Source organism: Pan paniscus, chromosome 19, assembly GCF_029289425.2.
Source record: "Pan paniscus chromosome 19, NHGRI_mPanPan1-v2.0_pri, whole genome shotgun sequence".
Classification (NCBI taxonomy): domain Eukaryota; kingdom Metazoa; phylum Chordata; class Mammalia; order Primates; family Hominidae; genus Pan; species Pan paniscus.
In genome coordinates, this window is record NC_073268.2 from 18,063,194 (window position 1) to 18,085,945 (window position 22,752).

The 22,752-nt window shown below is 48.8% G+C and overlaps 1 protein-coding gene across 13 annotated transcripts in view; it reads right to left on the reverse strand.

Annotated features, from left to right (window-relative positions):
- Positions 1 to 22,752, reverse strand: part of GOSR2 (golgi SNAP receptor complex member 2) — a 44,140-nt gene that overhangs the window by 13,422 nt on the left and 7,966 nt on the right. For 3 of the 13 annotated variants that reach the window (XR_008621666.1, XR_008621665.1, XM_055101429.1), the window contains exons 3-6: positions 22,394 to 22,502; positions 21,400 to 21,532; positions 18,417 to 18,557; positions 14,885 to 14,990 (exon numbers count right to left, since the gene is read on the reverse strand). Coding sequence is in view for 11 of the 13 variants with exons in the window: in XM_055101429.1 (XP_054957404.1) it covers positions 14,885 to 14,990; positions 18,417 to 18,557; positions 21,400 to 21,532; positions 22,394 to 22,502 (489 nt within the window). In the remaining 2 variants the exon portion in view is untranslated. Of the gene's footprint in view, positions 1 to 8,669; positions 8,804 to 12,228; positions 14,991 to 18,416; positions 18,558 to 21,399; positions 21,533 to 22,393; positions 22,503 to 22,752 lie in introns of those variants that run through there. The other 10 variants (XM_057300255.2, XM_057300256.2, XM_055101430.1 and 7 more) reach the window with 10 other exon arrangements.

A 22,752-nucleotide genomic window follows, 5' to 3' on the forward strand; every position in this document is an offset into this window, starting at 1 on the left:
GAACTAGAAATACCATTTGACCCAGCCATCCCATTACTGGGTATATACCCAAAGGATTATAAATCATGCTGCTATAAAGACACATGCACACGTATGTTTATTGCGGCACTATTCACAATAGAAAAGACCTGGAACCAACCCAAATGTCCAACAATGATAGACTGGATTAGGAAAATGTGGCACATATACACCATGGAATACTATGCAGCCATAAAAAATGATGAGTTCATGTCCTTTGTAGGGACATGGATGAAGCTGGAAACCATCATTCTCAGCAAACTATTGCAAGGACAAAAAACCAAACACCGCATGTTCTCACTCATAGGTGGGAATTGAACAATGAGAACACATGGACACAGGAAGGGGAACATCACACACTGGAGACTGTTGTGGGGTGGGGGGAGTGGGGAGGGATAGCATTAGGAGATATACCTAATGCTAAATGACGAGTTAATGAGTGCAGCACACCAACATGGCACATGTATACATATGTAACAAACCTGCACATTGTGTACATGTACCCTAAAACTTAAAGTAAAATAATAATAAAATAAAAAAATAAAAAATAATAATAAAATTTAAAAACAAAAAGAATTTGGGGGGCTCAGAGTCATTTGAATGAATATTGTGTGCCAGCTTTGCATCGAGCATCTTATGTGGGGTATCTTGGGAGGAGAGAACAGAGGCAGGGAAAGACATGGGTTTGGTTTTATGGAGGTTTGCACTGAGGGGTCTTTCACTGAAAGAGATGGAGATCCAGTGCAAACCAGCTTAAGTAGGAAAAGGATTTATTGATTGGCTCTCCAAATTGGGAAGTTCTGAGGCTTCAGGCATGGCTCAATCCAGGGACTTAACTGATATTGCCATCTCTTTCTCTGTCTCTCTCTCTGTTTTGCTTTCTTCTCGGATCACTTTATTCTCAGGTGGCCTCTCACATAGCTGGAATAAAAGCCTTCAGGCTAAGATGTCTCCATCTCAGCCATCAGTTAAGAGTGGACTAAAGGAGCCATGTTCCTTTTGAAACCCTTTCCCAGAAGTCTCTCCCAGCAACTTCTGCCCATATCTTATTGACCAGAACTGGGTGACCTGACCCCTACCTGCAAGAAAGTCTAGAGGCACAAATATCTTCAACTGGACTTCTTGCTAGATCAACAAAAGTGGCGCGTAGCTAGTGAGAACAGGGGAGGAATGGATGTTGGTCAGGAAACCAGCAGTGTCTATGGGAATTCCAGGGAAGATTCTGATCGGCTCACCGTGCAGTCATGTGGTCACCCCAAACCGACTGCTTTGGGCTGCTGACCCAGTCCTGCATGGACCAGGCCTGCTTCAGGCGCTGACCCTGCTGGAGGAGGCAGCCCTCGCTGAGTCCCGTGGCACAGGTTTTCCACAGGAAGTAGAGACAATGGCACCAGCAGAAGGGGATAAGGATTTGTAGTCCAAAGAGGAGATGCTGGGTAGATAAATGACATCCACCCACTATAAGAATTTTCTGGAATAGAAAGAAAATGCACCAAAAAAATAGCTTCACAAAAAATAACAACCCAGCTTCAGGAATCTCCTCCTCTCCCTGATGCAATATATACGAAGTTATATTGCAGGAACCAAATATAGCCACTCTGAGAGGGTGCAGAGAAAAACGGTTTAGAAAGGAAGACTTCCTGGTGGGGGTGAACGTGGAGCTGGGCTGTGAGGGAGGTGATGTCTAGGGGGGAGAAGCAGCGAGGCAAACACCCCGAGGGAAAAGCCAGATTTTCTTGCAAGGCTGAAAGGCGGGCAGAGTGGGGGAAGAGAGGGCCCTGTGTGTTCTCCCACCCTGGGCCATTTTTCCTCTCTGAGTGTACCTGGGCCCCAGAAAATTAGAGGTTTCCTTTTCCCCTTGTGTCAGTATCTGACTTTGGGGCAACCCTGTCAGCATTACCCTGGCCTGGGAGGTTGTGCAGAGGGGAACGGGAAAGCTCTCCAATGCTAAGTTCCGGAAGAATGGAGTAGGGTGGCCTCAACATGGGGGCAAAAGAAAGTCCCTGGGAACAAGTTCCTAATCCAATTAGCAGGTGATTATATGGTCGTTTTCAAGGGCTACGCCAGTTACAAGGCACCTCCCAGGAGGCTCTCTCTGGCAGCTTGACAAGTCACTGCTAAACCTGTGATCTGGAGACGTGGGCTGGCGCGGCAGCCGGGCGAGGAGCCCAGGCTCAGACAGCTGGGGTGGGAATCTTTAAGGATGAAATTGATGGGTAAGGAGCTTGCTGTTGTCATGGAAATGGGCTCTGGGTGGATGAGCTCTGGTCCAATGGGTAACCTGTGGGGAGAGTGCCACCCCTACCAGACTTCACTGTGGGCGGCCAGCGGGCACCTCTGGAACTCACCGTTCCAGCCAAGCCTGTGGGCTGCGTCCACCTCTGTCTGCCTCCTCCTAGGGACAGCGTGGTCTGGCAGTGTGTGTGCCAGTTTCTGTCAATAACTGAGGGGTGTGGAGAGATGATGCCCTCAAGCCGGAAAAGCCTTTGGCGTGGCTCCTGCCACCCTGACTTAGCTGTGCCTGGCATGAACATGGTACAGTGACAGGCCATGGGCGTGTAGTTGGGGCGAGGGCCACAGGCTAGTTTAGGACAGCGTGGCATGGTGAGACTGTCCCTGGGCAGCAGCACTGGATTGGGAGTCGGTGACTTCCCCCTCTGACTCCAGATCTCTCATCACCAACTGACTGGGTCACCCTTGGCAAGTCATTCTCCCCCAGAAAGTCCAGCTTGGTGGTCCCCAAGACCACTTCTGGCCCCGCTTTTCCTCTGTTCTGGGATTTGGAACTGGACAGTTTTGATCTCATCAGCCCCATGTCTCAGCCCACTGAACTACCCCACCACAGAAGAGTGCCCCCACACAGACCAGTCCCTGTCCTCTCAAGCCACTGAGCAGGGCCCCGGGCAGGCAGGATGGTGGGGCAGCCCCATCCTGTCGGCCCTTGCTGCTCGGGGTCATCTCCCCCGCTAAGTTCACATGGTGGAAGTTCCTGAAGCTCATGGCTGCCCCTGAATGCTCTTGGAGATGGGCCTAATAAGCTGCCTGGTCCAATTACCCTTCCATTTCCAATAGGTGCTATTTTAATTGGGCCTTTCCCTCGGACAAGTGTGAAGGAAAAAGCAATTTGTAGTATAGGCTTTTGGCTCTGGCACAGATCATACACTTAGCAATTTCATCTTCTCCCCCTCCATCTCCTTCTTTTCCCTCCTCTTCTCTCCATCCTCACCCTCCTGGCCCTTTCACTTGCTTCTGCCACCTCCTCAGCCAGCCACCTCCTCCTCACCTACAAGAGGCAGAGAGTCCACGCTCTCTGGGGACCAGTATGGAGGGAAGAAGACCCGAGAATCCAGCTGGGGGTGAGGGATAGGAACAAGAAGTGACTCAGGGGCTGCTCTCAGCCCCCGTGAACTCTTGCAGAGACATTGAAAAATACTGGAAAGGCAACAACTGAGAAAGAGAATCTCAAGTTCCTATGATATGAAAGTGGGTTCTCCCTGTCTTTATCCCATGCTGCCTCCAGGAGGCCCCACGGCCTCTCTTTGGGATTTGGTTTCCTCTTCAACACACACTGCTCACTCCAATTTCAATCAATATTTATGAAGTGCCTACTGTGTGCAGAGGACCAGGGACTGGAGGAGGGCAGGGACTAATGAGTCTGCTCTTAGGCACCCCGCGTCTGGCCTCAACTTACCTCTGCAGCCTTTCTTCCCTCCTCCACACTGAACCTGAAGCCTGAGCTCCAGCCACAGAATCCTCCTGCCCTTCCCAGAGCACACCACTTTGCTAGATGACTCCCTCTGCTGAGACCTTCCGCCCAGGCTCCACCTGCTCCAGTCTGACTCATCTGAGATTCAGCTCAAAAGCCTCCTCCAGGGTTCCAGGGTAAGTAGATACTACTTCTGCCATGGCCCTAAGCACCTTGTACCTGTGTGACGGTTTGTGCACTTTATTGCTGCATGTTCGTGTATGTCTTCCCAGCTAGACGTGAGCATCATTCAAGGGGAGTGTGGCAGATTGTACTCTCCAAAGATGGCCACCCACCGTGTCAATTCCATCCCACCTGCTCTTCTTAGAATGTGAGCCACATTCTTCCCACTGAGAGGCAGCTGGGGGCTTGTGACCATATGGCTTGTGATCACCACGGCCAAAGGAGTATGGCAGAACAGAGGCCCTATGACTTCCGAGGCTTGGTCATAGAAAGTACACAGATCCCACCTGCTCTCTCCCTTGGGATACTCACTCTTGGAACTCAGTCACCATGCCCTGAGGAAGCCCTGGTCCCATGGAGAAGCCGTGTGCAGGTGTTCCAGAGGATAGCCCCAGTCCAGGGCTCAGCGACATTGTGTGCCCAGCGACACTGTGTGCCAGCCACATCAGTGAACCTTCAGATGATTCTCCTCCCAGCCTTCAAATCTTCCATCTGAGGCCCCAGACATTGCTGAGCAGAGACAGCTATCCCAGCCACGCCTGGTCCCCAGTTCTTATGCTCAGAGGCTGTGAGGTGTAGCAACTGAGAGCTATTGCCGTCAGCCCCTATGTTTTGTGGTGATTTGTTACACAGCAGTGGATCACAATGCAGGTGGGTCATGTCTGTTCTCCAAGGCCCAGTCCCGTGACTGGTACCTGGTGGGTGCTCAGTTCGTAGCTATCGAAAGAATGGATGAATGAACTTTAGCAGGCAACAATTCCAGACTGATCTGTCAATCATCATCCTCATCTTTCCTACATCTTCCCACCATGGTTCCACGCCTCTCAGGGAACCCAGGCAGTCCCAAGCCCAGCCTTGATGATGTCACCGAGCCCTAAATCAACCAGCTCTGCAGGCTGCCCCACATCCACAAGTTCTTACTACTTAAGCTCCTTAGATCAGTATCTAACCCCAGCAGTAAGATCCTGGGATTTCTGGCCCTTGCAGCCCTGTGCATACTCACTGATCCACATGCTTGATTGGCCTTGTCTTCACCACAGTTCTGTGAAGTAGGCCATTATTAGCATTCCCATTTCCCCTACGAGGACACTGAGGCTGGGAGAGAAAGAGGGAGTGAGCAAGTCCTAATGGGTAATGAACTGGAGATTTGAATTCAGGTCTTCTGATGCCGAACACAGGAATACATGTGCAATATCGTATCTTGTAACAAATAAAGTCTGACTGGCAAATACTTGCAGTCCTTTCTTTGGGGATATCAGATCCTTGACTCACAATCACACCAGCTGAATGAAGGGATCAGACCTGGGTCCTATGCAATGCTAGTGAACAACCACAACAAAACCTCAGTTACCATCTTTCTATGTCCTGGGCTGTGCAGTAGGCACTTTACAGGCATGGCAGTATGCACTGGCCACAGCTGCCCTGTGAGATGGGCATTATTCATCTCCAAAAGGTGACAGAACAGAGGCGTGGAGAGGTGAGGTGGCTTGCGCAAGGTTCCACAGCTAAAGGGCAGAGCTGATCTTCACACTCCACCTGCTTGACTCCAATCACTAAAGGTCTTCTGTCTCCTGACAAAAATCACTTCTAGGCTGGGTGCGGTGGCTCACGTCTGTAATCCCAGCACTTTGGGAAGGCCAAGGCAGGTGGATCACCTGAGGTCAGGAGATCGACACCAGCCTGGCCAACATGGTGAAACTCTGTCTCTAGTAAAAACACGAAAAATTAGCCAGGCGTGGTGGCACATGCCTGTAATCCCAGCTACTCAGGAGGCTGAGGCAGGAGAATTGCTTGAACCCGGGAGGCGGAGGTTACGGTGAGCCGAGATTGTGCCATTGCACTCCAGCCTGGGCAACAAGAGTGAAACTCCATCTCAAAAAGAAAAAAAAACTATTTCTAGTGACGGACAAGCTCTCATATACAGGCACTTTTGCTACCACTTGAGGTAGTTATTATTATTCTCACTATACAGACAGGACGCTGAGGTTTGGGTGATTAGCCCAAGGTCAGGCTGCTAATAAACGGCAAAGTCAGGATTCTAAGCCATGTCTGCCATCCCCATCTCAAACATCATCCCACCACCCCCATCACATTACACTGCACCTAAAAAGATCATGTCCAGGTCTTCCTAGGACAGTGGGGCTTGTCCACACCCACACCAGCCTGACAGCTTCTCCAGCTCTCATCAGTATCTCAGCAGCATGAACGTAAGTTGTAGGGAGCTCTGAAGGTGTGTGGCAGTGACAGCCTCTGCCCTGCCTCCGCCTGGTTGGTGGTTTCACCAGATCTGGGGCAGGGTGGGGAGGGAGCAGGGGTAGTTCAGGTTGCCAGGTGCTCCTGGGAGAGAGACTAACAACCCACAGCCCACCACGACCTCTCTCCTGCACACATACACCAAAGAGGAGGCTGCCCTGCTTCCTGAGCAGTAACTCCTGGGGCCACAGAATCTAGGACATGCACAGGGTCCTTCCCCAGCCCTCCTGGTTTCAGAGACAGCTGAGGGTTCCTGCATCCACATTCATGTCAGGGTCCCCTGGCCTTCCTCCACACCCACCTCCAGCTTCACCCTAATACGTCCCTACTCTTTCCACAATCCACTCCAAACCCAGCCTGCTGAGAACCAAGCTCACATGGCTCCCCTGTGGATCTGGCCCCCGTCCCACCTTCCCCAGGGGCAGCGGTCAGTTGCAGCCTCCTCTCACTGCTGGGTGGGCTCTCCACCCTCTGATATCTACCCCACTTGCTTGGCACTTGACTGCTGCCCCGCGACATCTCATTATTTTTGTTTTTTTAAAATTGAAACAGAGTCTCATTTCGTCACCCAGGCTGGAGTGCAGTGGCACAATGTCGGCTCACTGCAACCTCTGCCTCCTGGGTTCAAACAATTCTTATGTCTCAGCCTCCCAAGTAGCTGGGACTACAGGCACACACCAACTTGCCTGGCTAGTTTTTGTATATTTAGCAGAGACGGGGTTTCACCATGTTGGCCAGGCTGGTCTCGAACTCCTGGCCTCAGATAATCCACCTGCTTTGGCCTCCCAAAGTGCTGGGATTAAAGGTGGGAGCCACCATGCCCGGCCTCTCATAATTATTAATTGCTTTTCTGTTTAAGGGGTGCAATACTGAGCTTGAGCTATTTCTTTTTTTTTTTTTCCACAAAGGGAATATCCCAGGCCACCTACTTTTTTTTTTTTGAGACGGAGTTTTGCTCTTCTTGCCTAGGCTGGAGTGCAATGGCGTGATCTCGGCTCACTGCAACCTCCGCCTCCCAGGTTCAAGCAATTCTCCTGCCTCAGCCTCCCGAGCAGCTGGGATTACAGGCATGCGCCACCACTCCTGGCATTTTTTTTTTTTTTTTTTGGTATTTTTAGTAGAGACGGGGTTTCTCCATGTTGGTCAGGCTGGTCTCGAACTCCTGACCTCAGGAGATCTGCCCACCTCGGCCTCCCAAAGTGCTGGGATTACAGGCATGAGACACCGCGCCCAGCCTACATTTTTAATTTAAATGTGGTTCCCTCCAAGTGAGTGACGACAGAGAATTGATTCCCAGGTGGCCTAAGGAGGTGGCCACAGCTGCTGTTCTGGAATTCAGCCCTGGAGGCCCCGCCTTCCAAGGGTCTCCCAGGGCCCCTGGATTGAGGTAAGAGAGGCTGCCCTTTGCCACAGGGGGAAAAAAGAAATGGTTTCCTGGAAGAAATCACCATGGACACGGAATTTATACCCACTCCATGCACATAGCAACAATAATTTGGACAGCACCCGGCAGCGATCAGGGGTTTATCTCCAGGGTTTTACCTTTTGACATTCACAACCACCTGGTGAGGTCCTGGGGGCAGCAGTGATTATTCTCCCCTCCTACAGAGGTCCCCACTCCCTGAGCTTCTGCCTCAGTCCCTGCACATGCCTGGGGCACAAGAAACTCTTAGAGGAGGCCAGAAGTTGCCAGGAGGTGAGCAGGGCCAAGTGGTCTTGGTTGAAAGAATGTGGATCCTGTTGCTCGGGCTGGAAAGAAGGGAGGAGAACTGCTTCCCTTCTGCATAGCCCACGCCTGTTCCTCTCTGATGAGTTACCACCCAGCAAAGATGCAACTCTGTTTTGAGCTGAATACAGACAGGAAAGTGAGGCTGGGGTGATTAAGCCCAAGGTTAGGCTGCTAATAAACAGCAAAGTCAGGATTCTACGCCATGTCTGCCAACCCCATCTCAAACACTATCCCACCACCCCATCACACTACGTTGCACCTCAAAAGATCATGGGCAGGTCTTCCTAGGACAGTAGGGCTTGTCTACACCCACACCAGCCTGACAGCTTCTCCAGCTCTCAGTAGCATCTCAGCAGCATGAACTCAGGCCTCTGAGCAGCAAGTTTCCCAGCTGGAACACGGAGGACAGTGCGTGGAGGATGTCGTGCAGAAGACAGCACATCAGGCCTCAGAGCCCACAGCAGCCAGGGCTGGTTAGAGCTTCCTCCCTCCCCCAGGCCACTCCTGCCCCTCGACTGCTCCCACATCATCTCCTGTCCTTCACACACCCATCACCTCGCCCTCTCACAGAAAGCTCTTCCTGGTTAATGCCCCCACAATGGCCGCACTAAACTATCACCCCTCAACCTCGGTTGTTTCACGAGTAGATCTTGTCTTTCCAGCTGAACAGGAATGATACTCCATTGCACCTGGGATGCACTGACAGCCGTGGTTCTCAATCTCGACCTCACAGGAGACTCCTTAGAAAGTTAAAAATTAAGGCCGGCTGCGGTGGCTTATGCCAGTAATCCCAGCACTTTGGGAGGCCAAGGTGGGTGGATCACCTGAAGTCAGGAGTTCGAGACCAGCCTGCCCAACATGGAGAAACCCCGTTTCTACTAAAAATACAAAAATTAGCCGGGCGTGGTAGTGGGTGCCTGTAATCCTAGCCACTCCGGAGGCTGAAACAGGAGAATCGCTTGAACCCGGGAGGCAGAGGCTGCAGTGAGCCGAGATTGCACCATTGCACCCCAGCCTGGCCAACAGAATGAGAGGGGAAAAAAAAAAAAGAAAGTTAAAAATTAAAAATTCTGAAGCCCAGGCCCCACTGTAGACCAGGTAGCTTGGCATCTCTGGGGAGCAAGGCCCAGAATCGGGACTTCCAAACTCTCTGGGGGACTCCAGGAAGCAGCCCAGGCTGAGGGTCACTGCTTCAGACCTCTGGAATCTGCCAAAAGCACTACGTGACTCGGGCCTCATGTCCACCCCAGAAAGGGACGTGGGACAGGTGTTACCCCCATTCTTAGAAAGCTGAGGCTGAGAGGTGTGTGGCCCGTGGTTGCTGCCAGCAGGGCTGGGACTTGAAGCCAGGCTCTGCATCCTGGGCTCAGCGATCTTACCACAGCCTCCGGCCGCTGTAACCAGTGCAAACTGCGGAGGGCTGCTTGTCTCCAACTCCTTCCCTCTGCCCTGAAACAGCTAACATTGGCACTGGACACATGCCAGGGCTCTGGAAGACGGAATAAAGATGAATGTCCCCTCTTGTACTGTCAGCCACTGTCTTCTGAGGAGGTTGGAATACTTCCCTCCTGGGCCTGGCCCAGCCTCTGCCAGCTCTCCAGGAGCCACCATGTCACAGATGCCTGGAAGGAAGGGCCAGTGGAACCACACTAATGGAACTGCTAAGCCAGGAGTCAGCCTCCGAGAGCCCCCTCTTCCTAGATACCCTGCATTAGTCACGCCTGTCCTAGCCTTTAGCTTATCTAGGGTGACCATCAGACCGAGGGATCGCCAGGATTCAGGACTTTCAGCTTTAAAACCCAGACAAGTTGGTCACTCTACTTCTCTCTCCCCAGTCCTGAGTGACAGTTTCCCTCACGGGGCCCCATGCTTCTCCTCTTTTACTGCAGTCATTGCTGTTGTTGAGGCCCTGTGAGCACATGGCTCGTAGCATCAGTGGCCTTGAAACTTCTGGCTTCCTCCTGGCCTGGCTGCAACAGCTTTGCTGGCCCTGCATGGGGGGTGGGCTCAAGTGCTCTCCTGCGGCCGCTTACCCGATGGCGCCTGCGCCTACTACGTGCCCGGGATGCACAAAGGCCCCTGCGGTGAGGAGCAACTCCCATTCCGCAGGAAGCGTGCAGTATGAGGTTGTTTGGAGGGGAGGGGCAGGCTTCTTGGAGGTGTCATGGGATTGTGGGGGTGTCTGTGGCACATCTGAGAGGAAACATCTTGTGCAAAGGTGCAGCTGTACTGAGTGTGTGGCATGTTCTGAGACCAAGCAGTCCAGGGAGGACGGAGCACCAGGCAGGGGTGGTGGGGAGGGCTGGGGGCTGCACTGCAGGGGCAGCGAAGAGCTGGCCTGTCACATCAAGGTGCTTTACTCAGCAGAGAGGTGTCAGTTAATGAGGGGCACCCAATGGCCACAAGGGATCTGGCTCCTTCCGATCCAGAGGGAGAATCAGGCTTCCATCCCTGCCCCTAGTTGGTCTCTGCCAAGTGGTTCCCGCGGTGCGGCCAGGGGAAGTGCATGGGGGACGGGCTATCCTTGGGTTGACATTCTTGTATTAGAGCCATCGGCTCCCTACCCCTGGGCATTACAATCGCCTTGGGCAACTCCCAATGCCCCGGCTGCACTCCAGGCCAATTAATAAGAGGGTGAATGGAAGACCCACACATGGGTTTTTAAAGCTCCCGAGGGAATTCCAATGCAGAGCCAAGGTTGGGAACCCTGTGCTAGAGGGACATGGGGATGAGGCAGGGAGGGATGGCTCACAGAGGCTCCATGGTGGGGAACTTACCAACAGCACTTGGGAGCCCAGCACCCCTGAACACTCCTCTCCCATGTGCCTTCCATATGAAATGAAAAGGACACAGAAAATGGGGAAGGAATGGCACTTTCCTTTCTCAGCTTCTAAGTACAGCAGGCCTAAGGCAGTGTGTTCAGGGCCCACTAGCCACAGATAGGGCTATGCCGCCCCCTAGGGGCAAGGCCCAAGGACAGCTTTCACTTCAGATTCCCTCTCCTTCCAGTTAGGAAATTATTTCCCAACAGGGAACTTGCCCTATACTATCTGAAGGGTCTGCAGCAAACACCTTATAGCTCTATACTCCATGCCAGCAGGCTGCACCGTCTCAGTCCCCTGCACACCTCTCAATCCCCCCAGACCCCAGCAGAGCACCCCACGAGAAGTGTGGGAGATTAAGTGGGCCCATGGTTCCAAGCTGGATGAGGGGCCAGCTCCTCTCGGACTCCTGTGAGGCCTTCAGAGTCACCACAGCTCAGCCCCTTGTCTGCATAATGAGGATAAATGATGGAGAATATAAGTGAGAGGGTTTCAGATTGGCAGGGATGGAGCCAGGAAAATCCCTGTCTGACCTCCGTGAGGCCTACAGGCAAGCTGTTTATGAAGGGCCTTGGCTTTCCCTTGAGAAAATGTCACCCCCCGGTTGAGACAGTAACAGATGACGTTTCTTTCTTTGCTTTGGCTACTGGAGCTGAAAGTCAAATTAGGGTTCCCCAAACATTTCTTAGGGTGTTACAACGTTTGAGTTCCTTGTCCTGATGTCGACACTCTACACTGACTTGATTTGTTCTTGTGCCTCACTTCTTTGTATCTGTTTCAGTTATTTCCTCAAAGTCTCCTCAAATCTTTTTTGGATTAAGGTAGGATATAAACAGTAAGAATTTATTTTGGACTTAACAAGTTTTGCTCTTTACACCAATGTGATCATCTTTGAGACAGAAGCTTTCTGTCTAGGAGACAGTGGTTCCAAAATACACACATCAGAATCACCTTAGAGGCCAGGTACAGTGGCTAACACCTGTAACCCTAGAACTTTGGGAGGCCGAAGCAGGCAGATCACTTGAGGCCAGGAGTTTAAGACCAATCTGGTCAACATAGTAAAACCCCGTCTCTACTAAAAAATACAAAAAAAAAAAAAAAAATTAGCCAGACATGGTGGCGCACACTTGTAGTTCCAGCTACTCAGGAGGCTGAGGTACGAGGATCACCTGAAACCAGGAGGCAGAGGATGCAGTGAGCCAAGATTGCACCACTGCACTCCAGCCTGGGTGACAGAGCGAGACTGTCTCAAAAATAAAAAATAAAATAAAATCACCTTAGAGATTTAAAAAAGGTTCTAATTCAGATCTGGGGTAGGCCCCAGGAATATGTAATTTTAAAAAGCTTCCCCACTGCTTCTGAAGCAGCCAGCCCAGCCCCTGGCCATGGAGCAGTGTTTGAGAATCTCTGGCCTAGAAACATAAAAAAAAAGGGGGCCATTAGTTATAAAAATGAATATCGAATTCCTTTACAAAATGTGATTTTCTAAACAAAATAAACCTCAACTTTATTCAGCTGATGTGCTTCCAAAACAATGGGTGTAAATCCAAATTCGCAAATCAAACCCATTCAAATTCATCAGGGCAAAGGGTGTACAGAACTCCGCAGTGAAGTCTAAAAAATCAAGACTCCTCTAACTTACTTGGTCTTGGAGTTTGGCTTTTCTTACAGTGGTCCCCCTGAAGTAAATGTCCATGTAATAAAGAGATCTCAAGTTCCTCTTGATAACCCACCTGTTTTAAATCACAATAGGCACACCAAACTCATGTACAAGGTCACAGAGGCTGGCTACCGGAGTTTCTTGCATCAGCTCGACCTAAGAATTCACCCCCGCCTCCACTAGAGGGTGCTCCTTCCCTGGCCTGGACCCTTCCCTACACTGAGGCGGTGGAGAGAGTCACACTGTTAGGCCAAGGTCTATTTTTCACCAGGCACTGAAAGCAGATGTGTGAAGAGAAGTGGTCATGTGACAACATGCAGTCTCAATGCCCCTGGGTGTCCAGACACACTGGCTGCTGTCCACCAGCCGCAGGTGGTAAAGACCCAAAAACCACCTCTGCAATTTTTATTCCAAACTAGAGGACTGGCTCTGAAGGTGCAGCATGAGGGTTCATCAAAGCCAACCACTGTCAAGTGTGGAAAGCACTGGTGCACACCACGAAAAGATGTCCTATCAGTCCACGCATGATGGGTGCGGGGACTTCTGCCTCCCAGAGTTCAAGAACAAATGGCTCAGCTGCTCCCTGCAGACCTTCCTCCAAAGTGTGCTGTCTGGCAGGATCCTTGGGTGCCTGGGGGACAGGACAGCCTTGCCGTCGCAGTCTCAGAATCCATTTTATGGATTACCAAAAGCCCCGCGCTAGGTCCCTGGCACCGCAGCAGTGCTGGGTGTAATGGAAATGTCAATGTGCCTCCCCAGAGTTAGACAGATCTAGGTCTAAAGATGCCGCAACCCCCCAGTCCACCCTCCAGTCACTGCTTTAACTCTGGCAGGGCCCCAACCCATTTTAGGAGTCACAGATCGCTCCTTCCTTGGAAACCTAGGGCCCATTTGGCCCGGAGGGGTAGGAACAATGGAGATCTCCTCCAACCGAAAGTGTGAAATTAGCATCCAGGAACTCAGTTAATCTGTGACAATTAAGAAAACTTACCAAAGGGGAGCTATGCCACAGAGGTGCCTGAAAGGACCAACATGACTACAGAGCAGCGGGGAGGGGAACAAGGGAGGTGAAGAGGAACACAGAAAGGAAGGGAAATAAGACAGAAGACAGTTCAAGCAACAAGAAACTAACAGAGCAGGTAGGGCAGGACAACCAAAGGTGGGGTTAATACTGAGCCGGTTTCCAGATCTGAAGGATTTTGAGTGTCATTTTATGTCTTGCCATGAAGCTGCTGTGCCCAGGGCTGGTAGGCCTGTGGTAAATGAGAACATACACTAACCAGGTCTTTCTGAGACTTTCAGTGATTCATCACATTAGATGGACTTCAGGACAGATTGGCCTTTATACTAAATTCCACAATATACCTGGTATTAGTACAGCCTGAATCCAGGGCTGGTCACAGAAGGAAAAAGGTTGTAGTCCCTGAAAACAGAGTGTTACAAGGACATACACACTACAGATGTCTCCACGGTGGGATCTGCCCACACTGGCTGGGCAAAATGAGGGCCTGGCTGGCAGGTGCTAATATATTTCAGGGAAGAGAAGGGAACCAAAGAATTAGAGATACTAAAACTAGAGCTGAGACTGTAATTGGAAAATCACAAATCTTTGCCTACAGCTACTTTCTAAGGGGCAAAGGCCCACAAAGCCTGGGCGCAGGTGCCAAGCCACAGTCTCTGAACCTTAAAAGCCAACCACTCTATTAACAACTAGAAAAAATCAGTGACTAGGGTCAAGACTGAACACTCCCGGGAAATAACACTGGCCTCACTTTAGAAAAGAGAAACACCCAGCTGTAGTGTGGAAAATCTTACTTGTTATCGGCAATAGCCTACATCTTGTTTCCCCTAGGTAGCTGCTTCCAGGGAATGGTGACAAGTATTGGCAGTCAGTCATCTACACGTCACTGGGGCACGGGGGAGGTGGCCAGGAGCACGAGGATGTGAATTATATATTTAATATAATGGCTGTGAGAAAAGGCTTCTTTCCTTTCCTTTCCACTTTTGCTCCACCCTATCAGGAGCCAGAAAGGCCTGATGGTGACAAGGTGTGAACCGTGTGGACAGTCCTGCACACAGGGCTCACTGTGGACACCTTCCCAGGGCACGCATCAGCTGTGTGAACAAAGCCACCAAAGCCATTCTTTCCCTCCCCCAGTGAGAGCGAGAGTGAGAGAGACAGACCCGGGACTTCTTTCATTTCCTAAGCACCGCGCATGGTGGTGGCACTAGCTCCCCCTCCAAGATGTCACAGAAAACAGAGAAGGTTGGAAATTAGACCACAATCCCTCCCAAGTGTCTTCACAGTTCAGACAGGCAAACATTTCAAAAGGCGGCCTCTGGGCCCCCCTCTCTCTTTCACACACACACACACTTGCAGGCTGTGGGAATGCTGTTCAGCCACTGAGCGTGGCTGGCTCATGTCAGGTACTGCACCACGAGGAACATGACCACACAGGTCAGCAGCATCCCACCTATCATAAAGTACTTGTCCTGGAAAGCCCGCTTCTCGATGAGCCGCATCACTGTGTTGGACAAGCCCAGCATGTTGGCAATGTCAAGGATCTTCTTCTGAGTCCCCTGGGGCAGAAGAGAACAGAAAAAAAAACAAACATCAAGTCACTTTACCAAGAGTGGGTGAATGGCATCAGGAGATGGAGCTTTGCCAACAGACATTCTCTTGGTCATGCCCAGAATTCACAGAAAGCAATATCAGCCAGAAATAGAGCCACTCTCATGTCGTCGACTGATTTTTGATCAAGGTACCAGAGCAATGCTAAGTGGAAAGAAAAGTCTTTTCCACAAATGGTGCTGGAACGACTGGCTATATAATATCACAGATATGTATTTTATATATATGTATCTCTCTTACAGATATGTGTGTAAAAATTGAACCTCAATTCACATTATACATAAAAATTAATTTGAGATGGGTCATAGAATTAAACATAAAAGCTAAAGCCACAATTAAAGCTTCTAGAAAAAAACACAGGAGAATATCTAAAAACTGCAAACAGGCCGGGCGCAGGGACTCATCCCTGTAATCCCAGCACTCTAGGAGGGGTGGGTGGGAGGATTACTTGAGGCCAGGATTTCGAGATCAGCCTTGGCACATAGTGAAGACCCCTTCTCTACAAAAAAAAATTAGCCAGGTGTGGTGGTGTGCACCTGTGGTTCTAGCTACTTGGGAGGCTAAGGTGACAGAACCACTTGAGCCCAGGAGTTCGAGGCTGCAGTAAGCCAAGATCACACCACTGCACTCCAGCCTGGGTGGCAGAGGGAGGTCCTGTCTCAAAAAATACATAAATAAATACATACTGAAAACACTGGTGTCACTAATCACAAGATGAATGAACAAACTATGGTAAACCTGTACCAATGGAATACTGCTTTGCAATAAAAAGTACCTGACTACCAACATGTAATTAAATAGTAACAATATGAATGAACCTTGGAAACATACTGGGAGGAAGAAGCCACATAGAAAAGAGTAGCATGAATACCTTTATATGAAGTTCAGTAACAAGAAAACCTCATCTATGGTGAAATAAATCACAACAGTGGCTGCCTGGGGCAGAGGGGTCAACTGACTGGGAAGGGGTACGAGGGAGGGATCTTTCAGAGGTGAAATGGTCCGGGCCTTGATGGGAGTGTGAGTTACAAAGGCTGATACAATTGCCCAAATTCACTGAATTGTAAAAATATGATCTGTATACCTTACTGTCTGTAAATTGTATCTCAACAAAAATACTAAAAATTAGAATATTTTATACTATAAAAAGAAGGCAACATCAAAAAACTTGTCCTCGGCTCTCTAGTTCCAATAATCATTGATACCAACCTATTTACTTTGTAGAGTACAATCTTTGAGGTTTCTTCTGGGTGGGTCAAGTCCATATTTACAAGAGGGTCTCAAGTGGGAAAGACGGAAAGACACCAACACAATGACCTAAAACCCTTCTATAGATGGCATCACCCACCACCAAAACAAAAGGGCATTTTATTCCTAAACCAACAACCCAAACCATCCAGCCTGTCCTTCCCTACTGCTTTCTAATTTTCAGCTTAAAGCACATTCAATTTCTTAGTAAGAAACAAGTATAAGTGAATGCCGGGGCAGACCCCAAGTCGCTCAGCACATATCACCCACTGCAACTTGTATGCATGGCATCTAACCTCATGCCCCATATCCTTTTTTTTTTTTTTTTTTTAAATAAATACATATTAATGAGCAACTGAGAGAAACAAGGAAAGTGAGATCAACATTAGGCATCATGGACAGGAATCCAAAATCTACATTCTGCCCAGAAAGCAATTAAGAAGGCTCAGCCAGAGAAATTACAAGTCAAACTTCATTGCCATCAGAGATCAGAGAAATGTATTTGTATTTTTTTTTCCCCAAGATAGTGACAATACAGACTCTTGCTAAAGTCCTGCTTAGCTCTGAACACACAGATTATTTCATCACTGTATGAGGCTAAGGATCAACCTTCTAAATCACTTGAAAATGACCATAAATTTCAAAAAATGTATTCATTTTCAGCCACAAATTGGCCCCAGTCATCAGAGTGCTTCAGCCTAGCCCCTTCATGCCCTCTCCTATGTTCCTTTTGAATGGTGTAGGTGGAAAATCCCCTGACGGAGGCAGGGTGTGAGGCAGGTGGAGGGAATCAAGAGACAAACACCAGGTAGCCACAGGTGTGCAGAGGAAAGTTAGAAACCTCAAGTCTCAACCCCCAGCCACCTCACAGTCTTCCCCTCTGGTATCAGTGTGGGTGGCAAGAGGTGTGCTGATGCCCCAGCGCTGCCAGACTTGAGTGGGAAGCTAGCATGTGCCTTAACAGGACGCTCTAACCCCCACTGGCTCTTCATCAGTGTGACATGGAGTTTGGTCCTAAAAGGCCTCTACTGTTTTTCTGAGATATGAAAAGGAGAGTAGCAGTTTTCTAAAGAAAGGGCAGACTAATCAACATGTATCAGTTCAGGTCACCGCAGGTGGCTCTCATGAAAGGGGAGCGCCCAGCAGGCTGCTGGAGACCACCCTTCCAGGCCATCTGAGACACTGCAACTGTCAGCAGGAGGTGAGTGTCACTTGCAGCTTGCCTGACCCTCTCCCCCGTAGAGATGGCAGGGACTGTTCAGAAATGTACTGAAGTCCTGTGGAGCTGACAGACTCAACATGATCCAACAAAAACTAAGATAAAGCTCACACTTCCGAGTGACTGTTTCTCACAGCTCAGTGGCTGGGAGTGCTTCATTCACAGGGGACCACACCCTGATAACAGACAGAACCCACGCCCTATTATCCATCAGGGTTGATACAGGAAAAGGGCAGAGGCTGAAACATCATGACTGACATCAGAGTCTGTGTAATGTTTCTGTAAATCACTCCCAGGGGCTGGAGTCTCAGCAGTGCCAACTGGTCAGGGCTTCTAGGAATACCTAAGGCTAGGGAGTGAAGAGTCGCTGGGATCACCAGCACGGGCTTTAGAAGCTCTAGAAGCTTCTAAAGCTCTAATCTACTGCAAACAACCAGGCAGCCCTAACACTGCACAGTGGGGATTCAGTTACTGAAATACAAAAGGTTTTAGTTATAAGGCAGTCCACAGTAGGGGTCCTAAGGGAAAGCCACCTTAAAGCGAGGTACCAAAGGACAGCCACGTCTTCATTCTTCCAAGAGTAGATTCTGTAACACAATTTCTCAGCCTGTGATTGGACCCCTCGTAGTAGCACTCACTTTCATGATAAGTTCAGTAAATGGGAAAAGACCTGGATCCTAAGAGAGGCCACTTCATGGTTTGTTTCAAGCACTGGCAAAGGAACTGGGTACTTTCAGGCTCACAATAACTCAACTCCAACAGAAAGGATCCCAAACTCAAGGGCTCTGTCTTGTCATCAAAATATCACAATTTGAGGACACGTAATCAAAATATAAACACAGTTACTAAACTGTTGGATGAGGCTAAAACAAGAGGCCTTCTCTCTGTCCCCCAGCAGGGACCCCACCTTCAAGGTCAGTCTCTGGGTCCTCAGTCCATCTAAAATATTGTGCCCATCTAAAATGAGGTCATCCATGCCGTTGTGAACTTTCTGGAGGGAGGAGTTAAACTGCAGTGATTCGTCCATTGGTATGGTGGTGTCAGAGTCCTGTGAAAGAAACACAGGTACTTGATTAACTTTGCTTATCAGTCAGTTCCTGGGGTCTGACTGCTCTGTCTTTTGGCCAAGGCCAAGCCAGAACAGCCGGAGGGGCTGGTGAAAGAATCAGCAGACCCTAATGGATAAGAAAAAGCCAAGCAAAGGCCTGGGGTGGCCTCTGTCCACACAGAAGAGGAACTTCCTCAGATCTGTCACTCTCCAAATGAGTTCCACTCCACAAGTATCGTTCATTCCAACGATACTTGTCTCTGTATCATGATCTCCTCTTAGGAAAAGCTATTCCTTCAAGACCTCATTGGGTGTCTCCTAAAGGCTTTCTCTGACTACTCACTAACCTAGCTTGTTCCAAATGTTCCTTTCCATGGCTTCCCCTTAATGCAGTGTTAAATGTTTGCTCGTGTCCTTTAGCTATTTTATCTATAGTTTACCTCTCCAAGTAGACTGAGAGTTAACTAAGGATAGAGGAGGCTGTGCTTCTGCATTTTCTTTTTTTTTGAGACAGGGTTTCCCTCTGTCACCCAGGGTGGAGTGCAGTGGCGCGATCTCAGCTCACTGCAACCTTAGCTTCCTGGACTCAAACAATTCTCCCACCTCAGCCTTCTGAGTAGCTGGGACCATAGGTGCATGCTACCATGCCCAGCTTTTTTCTTTCTTTCTTTCTTTCTGTTTTTTGTATTTTTGGTAGAGACAGGGTTTCACCATGTTGCTCAGGCTGGTCTCCAACTCCTGTGCTCAAGGAATCTGTCCACAGGCCTCCCCATTTTATGATGAAAAAATGCCCAGAGAGGTAGAATAACTTGTCCAAGATCACACAGCTGGAAGTGTGTCCAGTGATCACAGAGCTGGAAGTCCAGTGGAGCTGGGAATGTGGGTACTGAGCGCAGGGCCTGCCCTGTTACCCACACTGTAGAGGGAAACACCAACGCCCATCCTGGTGGCTCTACTTTTGCTCTGAAAGTGGACTATAGGCAGGAGCCAAGTCCTCGCCAGCTGTGAGAGCGTTCCCTTCTCTTTTCTGCCAATCACAAGCTCTCCTGCCAAGTAGTGCTGGGGTTTGTTTCGTGTTTTTCTTTTTTGAGACAGGCTCTCACTCTGTCACCCAGGATAGAGAGCAGCCTTGACCTACCAGGCTTAAGTGATCTTCTCACCTCAGGCTCCAGAGAGTAGTTGGGACCACAGGCTCACGCCACCACGCCCGGCTAATTTTTATATTTTTTTTGTAGAGACAATGTCTCACCGTGTCACCCAGGATGGTGAACTCCTGAACAATCCGCTGCCTTGGTCTCCCAAAGTGCTGGGATCACAGGCGTGTGTCATTGTGCCCTGCTCCACTAGTGCTGTTTTTACCACCTAAATTCCCGTTTCAATTGTCCAAAAAAAACAAACAAACAAAAAAAAGGTTATGCCACTGTTTCTTTGCTGCTCAGATTTGGAATCATTTTGCACATACGTGTTTTCAACTGCCCCTGCTAACAGGGGAGCTCCTCACAGATAGGCGTCAGGTCTTTTAATTTCATCATGTGCTTTACTCCTAGTGCCTGAATTAACTAGTTTTCTGCATGCAGCTAATGCCCAGTGTGTCAGAAGATGCTGGCGTTTGAAAGACTCAGAGACTTCTCTTCAGTAATTTGACAAGCACTTATGAAATGCCATTCACATACAAATCTTTCTTACCCTCCCATCTAAAACAGTATGGCTGATGGGCCATTATCTCTCAGAAAAATGTATTATAGCTCCATATGGTAGAATGACCAGGAAGAAGTTTCATCTGGCAAGTCAATGTTTATTAAGAACTGACGGTGTGCACAGCATCACGCCAGGCTGGCAAAAAACAAAATAATCCTAAGCGATCATCCTTGGCCTAAAAAAGGCCTGAATACTACATTATAACGATCTAAAATCCAAACATCTTTTAGTGTGTCTTATAGTTCATTAAATTTTTGAACTGTTAAACACTGTGACTTGACTGCTTAGTCTGGGGAAGCAAAAACTATGTTGGCACAGCCTGAAACACTTGGGAAAATTTATTGCAAAGCAAGGATGCAGCATTGAGGGTTAAATAGCTACAAAGCAGGAAATGATGTGAACTTTAACAACTGGCTTAGAAAGCTAACATCTCTTGAGAAAATAATCCTCTGTAAAAAAACAAAATACAAAAAGCCAAAGCACACTTCATTTAGTGGAATATATTATGCAGGACACAGAAAAGGCCAGTATGTTCTACAGCCATGTGCAGGAAATGATCTGGTTAAGACTAAAGGGCAGGGACAATGGGTTCTGAAAAATCAAACATGCAAACCAACACACTTTCAGACAGACTCAGGCAAGCAGTCCATCTAACCCTAAACATCTGTTAACAAATTCCTCCAAATTGCTGCTCAGACTAGGGGCAAAAACATCTTAATGCACCTGACACTGGAGCCACACACATACTCGGCACAATGGCAACTGCCCGCAGGCAGCTTTGAAATGCTGCCTTCTCTACAAATGGCCTAAGTTCTAATCATCTGTCTCTATCTGATCAGAAAAACGTTTCCACCATGTGAACTTCCACCTTTCTGTCTCAGACCAGCCCAACCAGGTAATTTTCACCTCTGCCTATTCCCCTTCAATTTAACTGCTTCCTCTTCAGGTTTTTGTCTTAGAAAAAGGGATTCTCTGTCTAGGTCTAGTCTCTGTGGCAATGCACAAAGTTCCTGTCATTTCCAGTTGGTTTCCTCATCATCAGTCTTCTTCAGACACCCCCAAAACAGATGGCGCTCAGAGATCTGAACTCCAGCCCCCACGATCTGTCAAGTGCAGGCCGACCCTCACCGCGGGCCTGGCTTACGTTAGTGGTGAAGGTTCGAGACAGAAGCTCTTCTCGCTGTCTCTCCTGCTGCTCCCTTGCATGGCGCCGATGCTGGAAGTTTCTGAGCGCAGTCTGCAGGTGCTGGACATCATACTTTAACTGGTCAACCCGACTGGAATTGATGGAGAGAGAGATTAAATTCCAGGAACTCAGGGCAGCAGAATCTGAGGGGGCCAGGCTTTGTACTGAGGAAAGACGGCGTTTCCTTACTTCTCCCTACACCACCCCACACTATACCCCCTCACCACAAGATCTAATTTTGATCAACGATGTTGAAAGTCAAGAAGAAACTTGTGGTTAAAGTGAGATGGTAGCACATAAGATTCTGGCAGCTTGACTTCAGAATCTGTTGCTCTCTGATTCTGGATGCATGACAGAGAACAGGGGACAGGAAGCAGGCTCACTGACCTCTTCTTGACCTTCTATGGATTATATGGCTCTCCTGGAAGAAGCCCAAGGGCATCTTTGAGGTAAAGCATCCACAAAGTTTCATAAAACTTTTGGAAACAGGCGCTGGGGGTGGAGGTGGCAAGGGTGGTTTCATTTTAATTTCATGCTGGAGTATCAAACATTAGATCAGCATTTCATTATGGGTGGACTGATTGAAGTGATTTTTCATTTCAACCCAAGAAGAACCCAGCAGGAACCAAAGAGCAGAACAAAACTCCATGGCAACATTAGGCTTCAGGTGGCTATGGATCTAGTCAAAAAACAGAACTGGAGGCAAAATTTCAAAATGACACCAAAGAGGTAAGGGGTCACAAGGTTTCTGAGTCACAAACCTCACAGGCTATTTATTTTGAGGGGCATCACTCAGATAGAATTGTGCCCTTTGAGGGGGCTTTTTCTTTGCATAGTCATAGTTTTTCAACATGTACGTTGGTTTTCAGAATATTCTATCACCTCCCCCGGGGAGAAAAGCCTGTCTTGATGGGCCTGGAGTATCAGAGCCATGTCAGAGGTCAGCACTTACAGTTTGGCATTTTGCCTTTTGTTAGGGGGCTCCTTGCTGGACAAAATCTCCAGACGTTCTAGACGGCTGAATATCTGGTCTATGCTTGCTTGGATTTCGTTTTCTACTACTGTACAAAAAAGAAAAAAGAATTGCTGGAAAAGAGATAGTGAACTTAAATTACAATGATAAATCACAGATTTTTTTTTCAATATCCAATAAACTAGAACTACATATTTCAAAAGGAGAAAAATGTATACACTAATGAATAACAGAAAAAATTCAAGTTAGGCCGTAAATGTTGTTTTGAAAAAAGTACATGTATATAGCTGTTAATGACATAACAATGCCAATTTTTTTAAAAAGCTGAAGGTAAATCT